We start from the raw sequence: 14,498 nt of genomic DNA, 5'->3' as shown, positions 1-14,498 counted from the left end.
CCACTTAAGAGCTGTAATGTTCCAATCCAGAAGTTGTGACCCACATGAGTCCACATGAGTGCAGCAAATCTGAGGTAGTCAACCTTACAAAGGCTCAGAATCTGAACATAAAAAGATTTTGAAATGACCACTGGCTGCCGTTTTTTGTGGGTTTGGTTTTTTTGTATTTGCAGAGTAATTATTATGACAGAACACTGCTGAATCTAGTTCACACATTTATAACAATGAAAATCCTCCTAAATTCAATATACATAGAGCAATTGTGACACTTGAAACTTCCATAGTGCGATAGGGCCGGTCACTTATATCGAGGGGTCTGCATCGGTTGCTGTCGCTCCAGCAGAGATCAGATGATGAATGGCTGTTCATGGTGGTTAACGGTGGTCTAGTTACCTTGGAAGGGGTAGCAAAGACCATTCCTTAATTGTACTGTGTGTGGCTGTTTGTTTGATTTTCAAGCACAGTGTACTGGTTGTCTAGCTGAAGTTTAAGGGCCTGGTTTTTTGAAACCTCATCCCTACCTCTAGTTTTGTCTCACTACTTCAAGTAGCAAAGACCATTCCTTAATTGTACTGTGTGTGGCTGTTTGTTTGATTTTCAAGCACAGTGTACTGGTTGTCTAGCTGAAGTTTAAGGGCCTGGTTTTTTGAAACCTCATCCCTACCTCTAGTTTTGTGTCTTACTACTTCAAAGCTCTTCTCCATTTCTTTATCCCTAAGGGAAAATAAACGTAATCAGTAAATATTTCTTGAGGTTTTTTAAAAAATATTCTTCCTTGAGTTAAAAAAAAAAAAAAAAGCCACCCCTTACAGGAATCTTGAGGGAGAGACAGGAGAGGAAAATGAGTCTATAAAATCCTTATCAAACCATTTTTAAGGCTTCAATTGAACATAAAACATAAAACACTGCAACTGAAGCTCCATGGCCCCATTTCCTGTGGTAGCAAATCTACTGTAGTGTTCAGTACTGTTAACTGCAAATCTATTTTGGGACCAACTTGAAGACAACTGGAAAGTTAAAAACTCTGTGATAGCATGGTGATTCCTTCTAAGACTCACTTTTACTGTTAGCAAATAATAGACAATACAGCTCTTTCCTTATGCATAAGTAAGAGCACCAATTTCCTCACTCAGTCAAGTTCTCATTATTCAATGACTTCTCCTCACTTCTACTTCACGGGAGTGGATCAGATACGGACGAGTGTGCCGAATCAGTGCCCCTCATTTTGTAGGACAGGGCAGAGGAGCAAGTCCAAGTGGAGCTTTAAACTCAAGCCAGCTGTGGTCTCAAAGAGGCAAAACGGCTGGGATTTACTTTAAAAGTCACCCCCCAAACAATTATATCCAGCTGATATCATTTAACTTCTTCCCACTTTATTTAATTCTTAAAATTCATGGCCCTAAACAAGATGTGGATGTGCCATATGTGGTCATTTAACTCCAGGTAGCATTCATTTTAAGTACCTGCTGAAATAAGATTTTAATATTAGATTTATAAATGCCAACGTCTTCCATCTACTCACATTTACTGGGAATATAACAAAATAGTACTCTTTCATGTCCAGTCTGCATATTATAGGAACATAAGCCAGTAATAATGTACTTGTAAAGAATTGTAATTTGTGAGAATGACAGGGCAGCTTAGTCAAAGCTACAGAACATAAAACAGGGATAAGAGGAACTTCTGCAAAGTTTGTCTTTGGTGCTCCTTCCCATCTCCCGCTCCAGGGCACATAGGTCCCACCCTAAATTCTCAGCTGCCTGTCAGATGCAGCTTAGAATTTACCAGTTAAGAGCATCCCTTCCTCATGGGCTTTTATATCTCCTACATCCATCCCACTCCACACCAAGGGAAGGGTCCCAAAAACACAATATGGGAATGACTTACTTTCGGCTTTCTACATGCTTGGCAGTGGACTGCAGGGATGGGAACTGTGTGTCACTGTATATTTCTGGTGGTCCTTGTGGAGTTTTCCTTGTTGTGGTTAGCCTGGCTCCAGGAGGCCTATACACACCACTAGTCATTGCCGGTTCTGGGGTTTCTGTAACTAACATTTCGTAACAGTTTAGAGAAAATATTCAAATGCTTGGCATTTTAATAAACTAGTCCTGTAAAGGAGAACTTTAGTTTCTCCTCTGATTAGAGGGGACGCCATGGGAGGTTTACAAACAGCCTAGGACATGCTCTGCTATATCTAAAAATATCACACTTGCTGCTGTTAGACCAGATAAGAAACTATTTCATTAATTCATATAACAAAACGACAGTTCAAAGCCAGGGAGTAGCGGTGGAACTGCTGAGAACTAGTCATATAAAGAGTGAATTTATTTTGAAAGTAAGCCCAAAAGAATTTATGGATACATTAGATTTAGGTTTGGAGCAAGAAAAAGGCTTTGTCAAAGATGACTGCAAAGTTTGTGCTAAGTGACTGAAAGAACAGCACTGAGATAAGAGCTGTAGGATGCAGCATATACGTGAGCTCAGTTTTGGACATGTTGAGAGTGAGATGCTGGTAGGCAGTTAAGATAAACATGTCTGGAATTCAGCAGAGCTCTGAGTTAAGATGTGAATTTGCAGGTCACTAGCATATAGAGCAGTGGTTCTCAACCTTGGCTGCACATTAGAATCACCTGGGAATCTTTTTAAAATCCTGACTTCTGGGCCTCATCCTCCGGAAATTCTGTTTCTTTGTTACTAATGTTGTGGCCCAGAAATCAGGATTTTAAAAAGATTCCCAGGTGATTCTAATGTGCAGCCCAGGTTGAGAACCACTGATATAGAGAGACTGAACCAACCAACGAGGGGGCAGAATCCAGTGTCCTGGAAACCAACAGAAGAGCATGTTTCAATGGGGTGATCAACTGTGGCAAATGTTGCTGCTGGGACAAATCAGATGAGGACTGAGACTTGGGCAGTGGGTTTAGCAATGCAGCAAGCAGTAGGGATCACCACAGATACAGCTCAAAAAATAAAAAGTTAAATGGAGAAACACACAGAGCAAAATGCCAGAACGGATGCAAAAATACTGACATAGTAAAGTAGTCATCTGTGATCTCTGGAAGTAAGATTTGGGGTGATTTGTTTTTGTTTATATTGGTCTATATAGAATAATGGGTATAGATTAAAGCAGTGATTTCAATCAGTGTGCCACAAGAATTTTTAAAACATGAATACCTATTTAGTCAGGGACACTGACCTCTTTGACAACAACCAACCACAACAATAGCCACATGGTGTGAATGAATAAAAATTATCTTTTTTGTCAGATAGGCAAAAAATATACTTTTCAGTGTCAGAATTTTAGTGATTATTTTATGTGTGCCACGAGTTGAAAAAGGTTGAAAATCACAGTATTCAAGCATCGTTTCTCAAACTTCCTTTTCATTATTGTCCTCCTAAGGAGCGTTTTTAAACATCTTTTCCTAACCACCACTGCCTCCCTCCCCCAGAAATGTTAATACCACAAATACACACTGTACATCTGATGGGTCACAAAACACTGTAAGATCTAAGGTTTCGCCCTAGCCAAGTAGCTCAGATTGTTAGAGCATCGTTTCAATATGCCATGGTTGTAGGTTCAATCCCCCAATCAGGGCACATACAAGAATCAACTAATAAATGCAAAAATAAGTGGAACAACAAATCGATGCCTCTCTCCCTCCCTCTCTCTTAAAAAAAAAAATCAACAATAAAATTAATATAAAAACAGCTGGGCTGGCTGTGGCTCATTGGCTGAGCGTGTCTACCTATGAACCAGGAAGTCACGGTTCAATTCCTGGCTGGGGCACATGCCCAGATTGTGGGCTTGATCCACAGTGTGGGGCATGCAGGAGGCAGCTGATCCCATCAATGATGTTTCTCTCTCTCTCTCCTCCTTTCCTCTCTGAAAATAATATTAAAAAATAAAGTAATAAAAACAAAAATGAACAAAATTATCTTTAAAAATCATACAAAAATTCTAAGATTTCATTACTCCCCCCTGGGAGTGATAAAATCTGCCCCTGTGAGAATTCATGCTTCAAGTTAGTAAAATGGGGAATGGGAAAAAAAAAAAAGACAAACATAGGTGAAACACAGGTTGCCAATATTCCTTAGTCAACTGTCTAAAATTGAAATGCTTAAATATCTAAATTTGGCAAGTTAGTTTACATAAAACTTGAACGAGCCTACAGAAAAGCCTGTATCTTAACTTCCAAATTCCTGTGAATGTGAAAGTCTTTAAGCCTCCTTCCCAGGAATGGAAAGGAACCCTAATAACCCCTCCACAAACATGCATTTAGTTGAAAGCTGACCGCATATAAAATTATACAGAGACAGTTTCATAAAAATGAAATATTAAAATTACCAACTACTGGAGCAGGAGGTGCTTGTACCGGAGCTGTTTTATTCCAGGGACCTGAAGATTTTTCTATACCACCACCACCACCTCCACCTTCTTCCCAATTATCACCTGGATCTTCTCTTTTTTCACTATCATCTTCTTCCTTTTCACTATTGAAAAAGCAAGTGAATTCAATTACACCAGGAAAACTGTTAGTCTAAATTTTTAGTTCTATCAATGCTGGTTTTGTGTGGCCCTGGAGAAGTCACTTAGGCTCTACAAAGTACATTATTTGTTTAAAAGATAGAAAAATAGGGGATTTTACTTATTTACATAGTAGGTCTTCCACTTGACTTCATGCTGAAAAAAGGTTTAGAAAACCACATGGCCTGATAGTGTGCACTTCCCTTTTGCGAACTTCCTATACTCAAAAACATTTAGAAATACGTAACACACCAATATGCTAGGCCATGACAACCTGCATGATTATATACAGCAGCCCCAAGAAAGAGCAGAACGCCAGCTATTGGCTCAAGTAACGGAGGAAGGACGGGTGACTGGCTTGTCTAACCTGAAATGCAGAGAAAAGGGCAACTTGAAGGACTCAAGGTACAATTACTAGATTTTTCTAGAACCAAAGTATACAACCAGGCATTTATGGTAAGCATATTTCTAGGGGTGGAATGAATGGTTTCTGAAAGTTGTACAGTTTCACTTGCTAATCTGTTCCTACATGTTACAAAATACTCTCGAAATACAAGAGATCCTCAGTGGAACTCAGCATCCGAAGTGCCTGCATTTTTTTTTAATGCCATATAAAAATTCTTGAATTAACTTGAGTCAGAAATCTGTGATTTCTCCAAGGTTCCTTTGATTATTTCTCCTTTGGCTAGATTACTTATTTCACATAAACCTGAATGTTCCAAAAGATCAAGCACGTATCTTGCTTCTCTATACTGCCAACTTCACAGCAGGGAGATAACTGCCAAATCAACCTTCCTTTCTGCAACTCTTGCCCTTGCTGATGGTGCACCTGGCACAGACCACCAATCTTTTCCCTGAATTTTCTCCCATGCCAATGGTGGTTTTCCCTAGGTCTTCAGTTTATCAATCTCCACTATTTGGACCACTCTTTTCCCTATTAAAAAAAAATAGCTGGCCCTAGCCGGTTTGGCTCAGTGGATAGAGTGTCAGCCTATGAACTGAAGGGTCCCAGGTTCAATTGGTTGCAGGTACATCCCCAGTGGGGGATGTACAGGAGGCGGCTGATCAATGTTTCTCTCTCATCGATGTTTCTAGCTCTCTGTCCCTCTCCCTTCCTCTCTGTAAAAAATCAATAAAAAATATTAAAAAAATAATAATAATTTAAAAAACAAAACATGGCTGTTGTCTAAAGCTCTGACCCTTGGCCTCCCATCCTTTTAGATGCTTTCACCCTTTGATATCTGATCCAAGATCACGGCCCTAACAATGTACAGATGACTCCAGAGCTGACTATCTGACCTTCAAAAATCTCGGCCCCTCTTGACTTTTGTACAAGAACATCTAAGGGTGCTCTCCTTCCATTTCTTTTAAAACAAGACAAGTTCTGGCTATAAAACAATTTTCTTGTATATCTATTGCACTCCTTTAAAGACACTTATGAATTGTGCACCAACTGGAGGTGATTCTAGAACTCAGGCCTAGGCTGGCAATCAGGAAGGGGAGAAGGGAACAAACGAACTGTATCTTCAGTCTACATTTAGAGCAGGATTTTACTTAAGATATGGCCAAGTGACGCTTCAGTTTTCCTTTTCATTAACAAAAAATCCTATGAATCTATTTAAAATGTTACACCTAGCCCTGGCTGGTTTTGCTCAGTGGATAGAGCGTCAGCCTGCGAACTGAAAGGTCCCAGGTTCGATTCCAGTTAAGGGCACATGCCTGGGTTATAGGCGCGATCCCCAGTAGGGGGCATCCAGGAGGCAGTCAATCAATGATTCTCTCTCATCACTGATGTTTGTCTCTCTCTCCCTCTGCTTTTCTCTCTGAAAACAGTAAAAAATTGAAAAAAATTTAAAAAATAAAATGTTACGCCTGTACTAACAGGGAAGTAATATTAATGTTGTAACTTACTAAAATAAAACTTATACATACACTTAAAATAGAAAGACATCTAGAATGACCTTTAAAATGTTAAAAATAGCCCAGCCAGCGTGGTTCAATGGGTGTCGACCTACGAACCAGGAGGTCACAGTTTGATTCCCGGTCAGGGCACATGCCTGGGTTGCAGGCTCGATCCCCAGTGTGGGGCATGCAGCAGGCTGCCGATCAATGATTCTCTCTCATCATTGATGTTTCTGTATCTCTCTTCCTCTCTGAAATCAATAATAAATAAAAATAATAAAAAGCATATTGTTTTTCTTGTTTGGTCTGACAGAATACCGAGAGTCCCAAGTAAAAACAAATTCTTTTATGTCTAGTATTTATCACCTCTTTACCCTCCGAGAAAAGTGAAGAAATAATCACAGAATCTAAAATTACTTCTAGATGATAATCTTATTAAAAAATAAGAGTGATCTGTTTAATTAGATAGACTGCATATCTATATTGAACACAAAAAGAAAACCTAGTATTTTGGCTTCTTAAGATTCTGAAGTATTAGCTAAGCTAAACATTGGAAATTGTCAATGCTGGGGTCCAACCCCAACAGGTCCAGGGGTCCCCAAAAGTGTGGACGGAGTCGGCAAAGAAGGAATGACACGGAGACAGCGTTCAGTTGATCAGCAGCCTTGCCAGGATCCCTAGCCACAATCTCCAGCCAAGTTCTGTGTCCATGTTTTCTTGCTAGGTTCTCCAGCCATGTTCTCCAGGTTCTCAAGACAGGTTCTGTAGCCCTGTTCTCTCGCTAGGTTCTCCAGCCAGGTTCGGTCGCCAGGTTCTGTAGCCGGGTTCTGCAACCAGGTTCTGTCTAGGTTCTCCAACCAAGTTCTGTAGCCATGCTCTGTCCAGGTTTTTTCTGCTGGGGAAGGGGTTAAGAGGTTTTATTCCCTCCCTAACTTCAGGGGAAAATCCCTACCTGGGGAAACAACCTTTCTCGGAGAGGTGACCTTGGTTAAAACACAGCGCCAAGAAGGTGAGCAAACATATTAAGAACAGTATGCCATATATGCCAGGTCCCTTGAAACAGCAAGGATGGACCGGCTCCCGGCATGTCAAGACCCTTCATCCAACAGAGGGAGATGCTAAGAGTCTTGCCAAGATGCCACAGTACGAATGGCAGGGTAGAAATTATTTAAATATCCTATTTTTTTAATATTTACATATTTCAGAAAATGTCCAATCTCCAAATACCAAAGCCAGAACAAGATCCACGTTGCAAACACAATTAGGCTAAAATTCTGTGTCTGACCCACATATAACATATTATCTTCCCATCAGCTAAATCTGATGATTTTAAACACTATATTATTGTTATTTCAGTATCGCAATTCACAAAGTATACTGTCTTAAATATGCATGCCTGTAAGGCACTATTGTGGGGTAGGGGAGAATGATGGTGCTAGAAAAGGAATATTTACTGAACATCTACTATGCCAGGCAGCCTTCTACCAACTTTACAAAGTTAAATCGGAAACAACACAAAGCAGGGAGAAAACCCATTGTACATATGAGGAAACTGATACCCGACACATTTAAATACATTTTCCAGGGCTACAAAGTAGCAGAGCCAAGTCAATGGGACTCCAGAGGGCATATGCTTTCAGGTAGTCTCTTATTTCATTTTATCCTCTTTACAGTTCTGAGGTAGTGCACAGAAATTCTTTGAGATTTGAGGAATTCACTTTCTTTAATAAGGTTGTTCAGGATTATACATCCTACAGCAGTATATTTATAAAGCACAGAACGTTCTTACCTCCTTATCTCAAAGGACATTACATGAGAATCTATGTGTCCTTAACGCCCCCCTTCTCCAACACTAAGGAGAAGCAGCTAAAACAAAATCCAGACATGACCATGCTTTTGCTGGAATGCTGGGCATCTCCACTGGTTTGACACTATTATCCAGCAACTGTTACAATAGTAAAACAGGGAGACAGCAATGGCCCCAGATATGCCTGGTGGCTTAAATGTCACTGCACCTCATGCAAGGACTCTTTCTCTACCTCTTCATGGTAGACTACGTGTCTCTCTCCTGTACCCCACAGCACCCTGCATATCAGTGAAATGATCTACTGGTGTTTAGCGAGCATGAGCTATTTTTACGACCACAATGTGTGGCACACATAGTAGTCAAAAAAATTTGCTACAATAGATCTAGTTTGAATGCAGAAGCAATTTCTTCTCTTCAAAGGACAACTTAACCAGTCCTACCGAATGGGTTTAAACACTCAACATTTAGAAACCTCAAGTACTAAATGAAGTATTTCATTCTCCTAAAGATCCATTTTAAAGATGGGAAAGGCCTACAGATCCTACTATCAACCAATAATCTAAGTTCAAGTGGTAGATCCCTTCAATCATCACCTCAATGGCTTCACTCTAAAGAACTTATCTATAATGGCATGACTCTGAATAAAATCTATTTAGACAGAAAATTTGATACATGTCCTTATAATACTCTTGGTACTTAAATTTCAGGCTAGTTAGTAAATGTGAGCTAGGACATTAATACAGTCTATTTGTTGCTACTGAAATTTTCCTCTTTTCAAATGAACACTTATCTATAGCTATAATAATAAAAGTGTAATATGCTAATTAGACCAGGCTTCGAGGGAAGCCAGTGCTGGCAGCGGGGGGAAGGCCTACTCTTGCATGAATTTCGTGCATCGGGCCTCTGATTGATGTGTATGTGTATGCAAAGTGTCCCCTCAAGAGTTCAACCAGAGTTCGATTGCTTGCTATGACGTGTGCTGACCACCAGGTGGTGGCGCGGAATGAAGCAAGGCCCTGGCCAGGCCTAGGGACCCTACCAGTGCAGGCATTTCTTGCACTAGACCTCTAGTCTTCAATAAAGGTGCAACTTGCTAACCTACTATGTAGTTCAAGTACTTCAAGACTAGATCAATATCTGCAACTAACTAAAGCTGAAGCAAATACGGCAAAAACGGTTGCTAGCCCTAGCTGGTTTTGCTCAGTGGATAGAGCATTGGCTTGCGGACTGAAAAGTTACTGGTTCGGCCCTGGTCAAGGGCACATGCCCAGGTTGTGGGCTTTATCCCCAGTAGGGCGTGTGCACGAGGCACACAGTCAATGATTCTCTCTCATCATTGATGTTTCTATCTCTCCCTCTCCCTTCCTCTCTGAAATCAATAAAAATATATTTAAAAAAAAAAAAGATTGCCGAACCGGTTTGGCTCAGTGGATAGAGCTTTGGCCTGCGGACTGAAGGGTCCCAGGTTTGATTCCGGTCACGGGCATGTACCTTGGTTTCGGGCACATCCCCAGTGCGGGGCGTGCAGGAGGCAGTTGATGGATCTTTCTCTCTCATCGATGTATCTAACTCTCTATCCCTCTCCTTTCCTCTCTGAAAAAACCAATAAAAAATGTATTTAAAAAAAAAAAAAAGATTGACAGATGTAAGCAGAGTGTAAGGGTACTTTTTTTTTTACTATTCCTGCAACTTTTTTGAAGTTTGTAATTTCCCAAAGCAAAGAGTTGAAAGAAAAAAAGACTATAAGCTATAAACTTCAAGATATATATTTAATTGATCTCAGAGGAAGGGAGAGAGAAACAGGGATCTATTGCCTTGCACATGGGTTCAACTGGGGATCAAATCCGCCATCGTTTGGTGTACGGGATGATCTCTGACCAACTCAGCTACACAGACCAGGGCAAATTTCAAGATATTTTCAGTCAAATTCCAATGTTTCATTTTCCTTGTCCCATATTGAGATGGCAAGGCTGCCTCTCTCATACATTAAAAAGATAACACTGAACACTCAGAGGGATTTTTGTCTGCATGCTTATACTAAAGCCAACCCGAACATGTCACTTTCTCCTATTATGTCCAGTGAACTAACGAGTCTGACATGATTAGTCATGATAACCTTATGTGACTAAACTACTCCTTCTCCTCTAATTTGAGTTTTATAAATCAGGTGCCTTGTGGTTAAACAGCAGAGAAATTCCCAAGAGTAAGTCATTCTATTTACCCACTTATCTTGATTAATATTAATCAAGTGGGTATTTTACAAACATCCTGTTCAAAGTCCTCAGAGCACGCTTGAGTAGTCGTCCCAGTCTTGCAGGTAAGAACCAACATTCAAAAATAGCCCTGGCCAGTTTGGCTCAGTGGATAAAGCGTCAGCCTGCAGACCAAAGAGTCCCAAGTTTGATTCTGGTCAAGGGCATGTACCTTGGTTGCAGGCTCCTCCCCAGCCTGGGCCCTGGTCGGGGCGGGTGCAGGAGCAACCGGAGGCAACCAATCGATGTGTTTCTCTCACATCGATGTTTCCCTCAGTTTTTCCCTCTCTCTTCCACTCTTCCTGAAAATCAATGAAAAAAATATTCTCGGGTGAGGATTAACAAAAAAAGTAAATAGTGACTTGCCCAAGGTCACACACAGCAGGAGTAAAATGCAAACTCAGGTTTGTCTTTCTCTTGAAGTCCATCTTTTTGCCGTATTATCAACTCCATCCCATTGATGGAACGTATCTTTCCTTGGGGACCCTATCGAGTTCCATGGTCAAGAACATTTAATTTGCAGTTTATAAGGGTATTGAATATAAAGTGAAAGACTTAGTCCCTGTTATTAAACTTCAGATGGCTTCTCACTCTCAAGCCTTCCCCAGGAGCTGCACATTTCCCTTTATTGAATGATTTATAAAAATGCAAATACAGACCCCAGACTCCATAGTGACTGAGGATCCACAAAAGCAGCTTCTTGAAGCAGATAGTTTTTTCAATGTTAATAGGTTAGAGGAAGACCTCTGGATGGCCACTTAGAGGCAGTGACCAGATGGTAAGAATAATGAAAAACACACAATATCAAAGCTGGTCTACTTCAGGTTAAGTAGAACTTAAACGCTCATCCTAGCTGAGATTTACTTATGCCCCCGGCAAAGGTGAAGGATGTAAGTACAGTGGAACCTCAGTTCTAGAACCTAATTTGTTCTGGCTGTTCAAGAAGCGATTTGTTAGAAAACCCAAATAATTTTTTCTCCCATTAAAAATAATGTAAATTGAATTAATCCATTCCAGACCCTCAAATGATTCCTTTTTAACCTTTCTTATGTACAGTACCTATCTAAGCTCAAGTATTGTTCTCACAACTTTCCTTTTCACTTTGCTGCTATCACTAACCTTCTTAGAACTTATGGAGACTTATTTTATGTATTGAATAATCGCCATGAAAGGTCTGTCCCCTTGAGAACTGAAGCCTGAAATTTTGTTCAACAACTGAGGTTTGATTGTAATTTAAGGAATGTTTCACCATCTTGGGAGTAGCCGAAATGAAGACTAAAATAGCCTTGAATATGGATATGGGATATATACTCAATGACAAAAATAGGTGCCGTTTAAAATCCTCCATAATATAACAAAGTCAATGTCTAACATTAACTTGAAACATTTTTCCCTCTAAAATTGCTACTCTTACTAAAGTTCAACACCAGCAAACACTATGCCTCCAGTCATTCAAGTCTCCTCCAAGAATATGCTGTCGGAAGAGGCAGACCAAGAGCCTTTTCCACATCAAAACAGGAACCCCACACACAGGCAGTTCCACACACCCAAACGGCTAAGGGAGAAAACTCCAGTCTAATCACTGCTACTTCACACCAAGACAGAACAACCAAGAGTGGAGAAGCTGCAGTTCCTCAAAGTTCCCGTCACCAATCAGGTTTCACTTTGGTTAAGCTCAGGAAATGATGTGAAAGAAGCTAGGACATCAATACCTAACTGTGGTAGATATTCAACACATGTCAAAATTAGCCCTGGTTTTTGAATGAGTTAACGCCATAAATATTACCATCTAGAGAGGTGAAAAGACATTATTTCTTTAAGGAAAATTATTTTCTCCACTGTGCCACGTGGTCACTGGCATCAGTAATTGCAAACTTCAAACTGTGATTAAAGGGTTTTAAATCTTAAAACCAATGGAAGCCTATATTCACTTGTTTTTCCTACATTTATTTACATGAATCTAAAAATAACCACACAGGTTGGACTTAAAAAAAAACCACATCTATTTTTTATTGATATCTGAGAGGAAGGAAGAGGGGAAGATAGAAACATCAGTGATGAGAGAAAACCACTGACCGGTTGCCTCCTGCATGCACCCCCCACTGGAGAATGCATCTGCAACCTGGGCATGTGCCCTGACCTGGCATCGATCTGTGACCTCCTGGTTCACAGGTCAACACTTAATCACTGAGCCACTCTGGCCAAGCCATAAAATATTTCTTAGTTTCAAATCTCCTAAAATTCAACCAATCCAATTTTTAAAAATTACTGTTTTCTTGCCCTGGCCAGTGTTTCTCAATGGTTAAAACATCGGCCCAAGGCGTTCTATTCCCAGTCAACCTGGTTTGCAGGTTCTCTTCATGGCCAGGTAGGGATACGAGAGGGAAGCAACTAATTGTCTAACATCGGTGTTTTGAACATTTCTCTCTCTGTCTCTCTTGCTCCCTTCCACTCTCTCTAAAATTCAATGGGAAAAAATTCCTCTGGTGAGGATTAAAAAATAAATAAATTACTGTTTTCTTAAACTGTAAAAATAACATGTTTGATTCTGTTCCTAGGAAATTCTAGGGAAAGTTCATCTATAGCATTAGGAGTGGTTATCCTTGCGGGGTGAAGGCACTGGCTACAAAGGGTTAGGAGGGGGGCTTCCTAATGTTCAGTTTCTTGACTCTGGTGCTGATTACACAGGTTGGTTCCACTGTGTGAATATAAAAACCCTTTACTTCCCTGTAAGAATGCTTCAATTACAAAAATACACATTCACCTGCTTATTGGAAAGGACCTGAAAACCATTTTTTTAAAAAATATATATATTTTTAAACATATATTTTATTGATTTTTTACAGATTGGAAGAGAGAAGGAGAGGGATAGAGAGTTAGAAACATTGATGAGAAATATCCATTCAGCTGCTTCCTGCACACTCCCTACTGGTGGTGTGCCTGCAACCAAGACACATGCCCTTAACCGGAATTGAACCCGGGACCCTTCAGTCCGCAGGCCAATGCTCTAGCCACTGAGCCAAACCGGTCAGGGCAATCCATGTTATTTTCGAAACACAAAGAAAAACTAAGTTCAACCCACCACTATTAAAAGAAATACTTTGAAGAAAAAAAAAAAGTAAATACTTTGAAACCATAAAATCAACTTTAGCTGTCTCAAATAAAAAATAAAAATAAATAAACCTAACCAGGGCTGGAAGTAAGGCAAGCTCTCTCAGGATTTTGGAGCTGGCAGCTATTCCGATCAACATACAGAATGACTGCCATCACAGAGAGAAGGAATAGACACCATCTATTAGAGCCCTAATTAGCATATCTAAAGCGCAAGGCTACTAGGATGCTGTTTGGGGGCTGAAAGAAAAACCAGACATACACCCCCTTATCCTAAGGGTGACCTGAACATATCTGTAACAAGGCCATACCTTATTTGCATTGCCTGAACTCTGAGGCCGCTGTAATCCACCTCTTTCTGCTCAAATTCTTTCCACTCATCTTCATCCTGTAAAGCACATAACATTCGATCAATTAAAGCTATTCGTCAAAGGACCACTAAGGCAAAGATCGGACTATGAAAAGTGGATCACGTGGCTGGACCCTAAAAGCATGGGCTCATTTTTCTGGCCACAGCCCTTGCTGGATCCCGAGGTCGACTAGGGCTGGAGGACGAACGTGCCCTTTCAACACTGTTACTTCCACCCGGTTCCTTTTACGCGAGCTGTTAATTGAAAACCGACCAGGAAAAGCCGAATGCAAAAGTCAACAGCGAGCCCACAACTTATGTCTCCCTCCAGGTCGGCGTGTGATTCTCTCTCTCTTTCACCGGCTTAGAGACCAAGTCATGCCAACGAGAGTTGCTACCCGTGCGATCGTCAGAACATTCAGCTCCGACGACGGGGCAGAAGCCCGAGCCCTAAATGGCACGAGGGGACGTCACTGGACACATGCTGCTCTGTGCCGGGCGCCTCGGACCCAGACCCACAGCCACGGGAGGGAGGGTGCTGCTGCCTCGGCC

General features: G+C 40.8%; 1 protein-coding gene across 9 annotated transcripts; it reads right to left on the bottom strand.

Moving 5' to 3' along the window:
- Positions 1 to 10: 10 nt before the first annotated feature.
- On the bottom strand, positions 11 to 14,018 carry CDV3 (CDV3 homolog (mouse)). 9 transcript variants are annotated; one of them, XM_006759781.2, is made up of 6 exons: positions 13,909 to 14,018; positions 4,346 to 4,491; positions 1,888 to 2,047; positions 1,464 to 1,466; positions 558 to 714; positions 203 to 414 (listed from the first exon to the last, which is right to left on the bottom strand). In XM_006759781.2, the coding sequence occupies exons 1-5, from the start codon at positions 14,001 to 14,003 to the stop codon at positions 564 to 566; spliced, it is 555 nt and encodes a 184-aa protein (XP_006759844.1). In that variant the 5' UTR covers positions 14,004 to 14,018; the 3' UTR covers positions 203 to 414; positions 558 to 563. The 9 variants fall into 9 exon arrangements, with proteins under 9 accessions (XP_006759847.1, XP_006759844.1, XP_015416852.1 ...); XM_015561366.1 differs by having other exon boundaries at positions 203 to 521; positions 665 to 714; XM_015561368.1 differs by having other exon boundaries at positions 203 to 393; positions 665 to 714.
- Between the last annotated feature and the right edge of the window lie 480 nt (positions 14,019 to 14,498).

Source organism: Myotis davidii, unplaced genomic scaffold (assembly GCF_000327345.1).
Source record: "Myotis davidii unplaced genomic scaffold, ASM32734v1 scaffold415, whole genome shotgun sequence".
NCBI classification, from domain to species: Eukaryota; Metazoa; Chordata; class Mammalia; order Chiroptera; family Vespertilionidae; genus Myotis; species Myotis davidii.
This window is presented reverse-complemented; position numbering and strand designations above follow the sequence as displayed.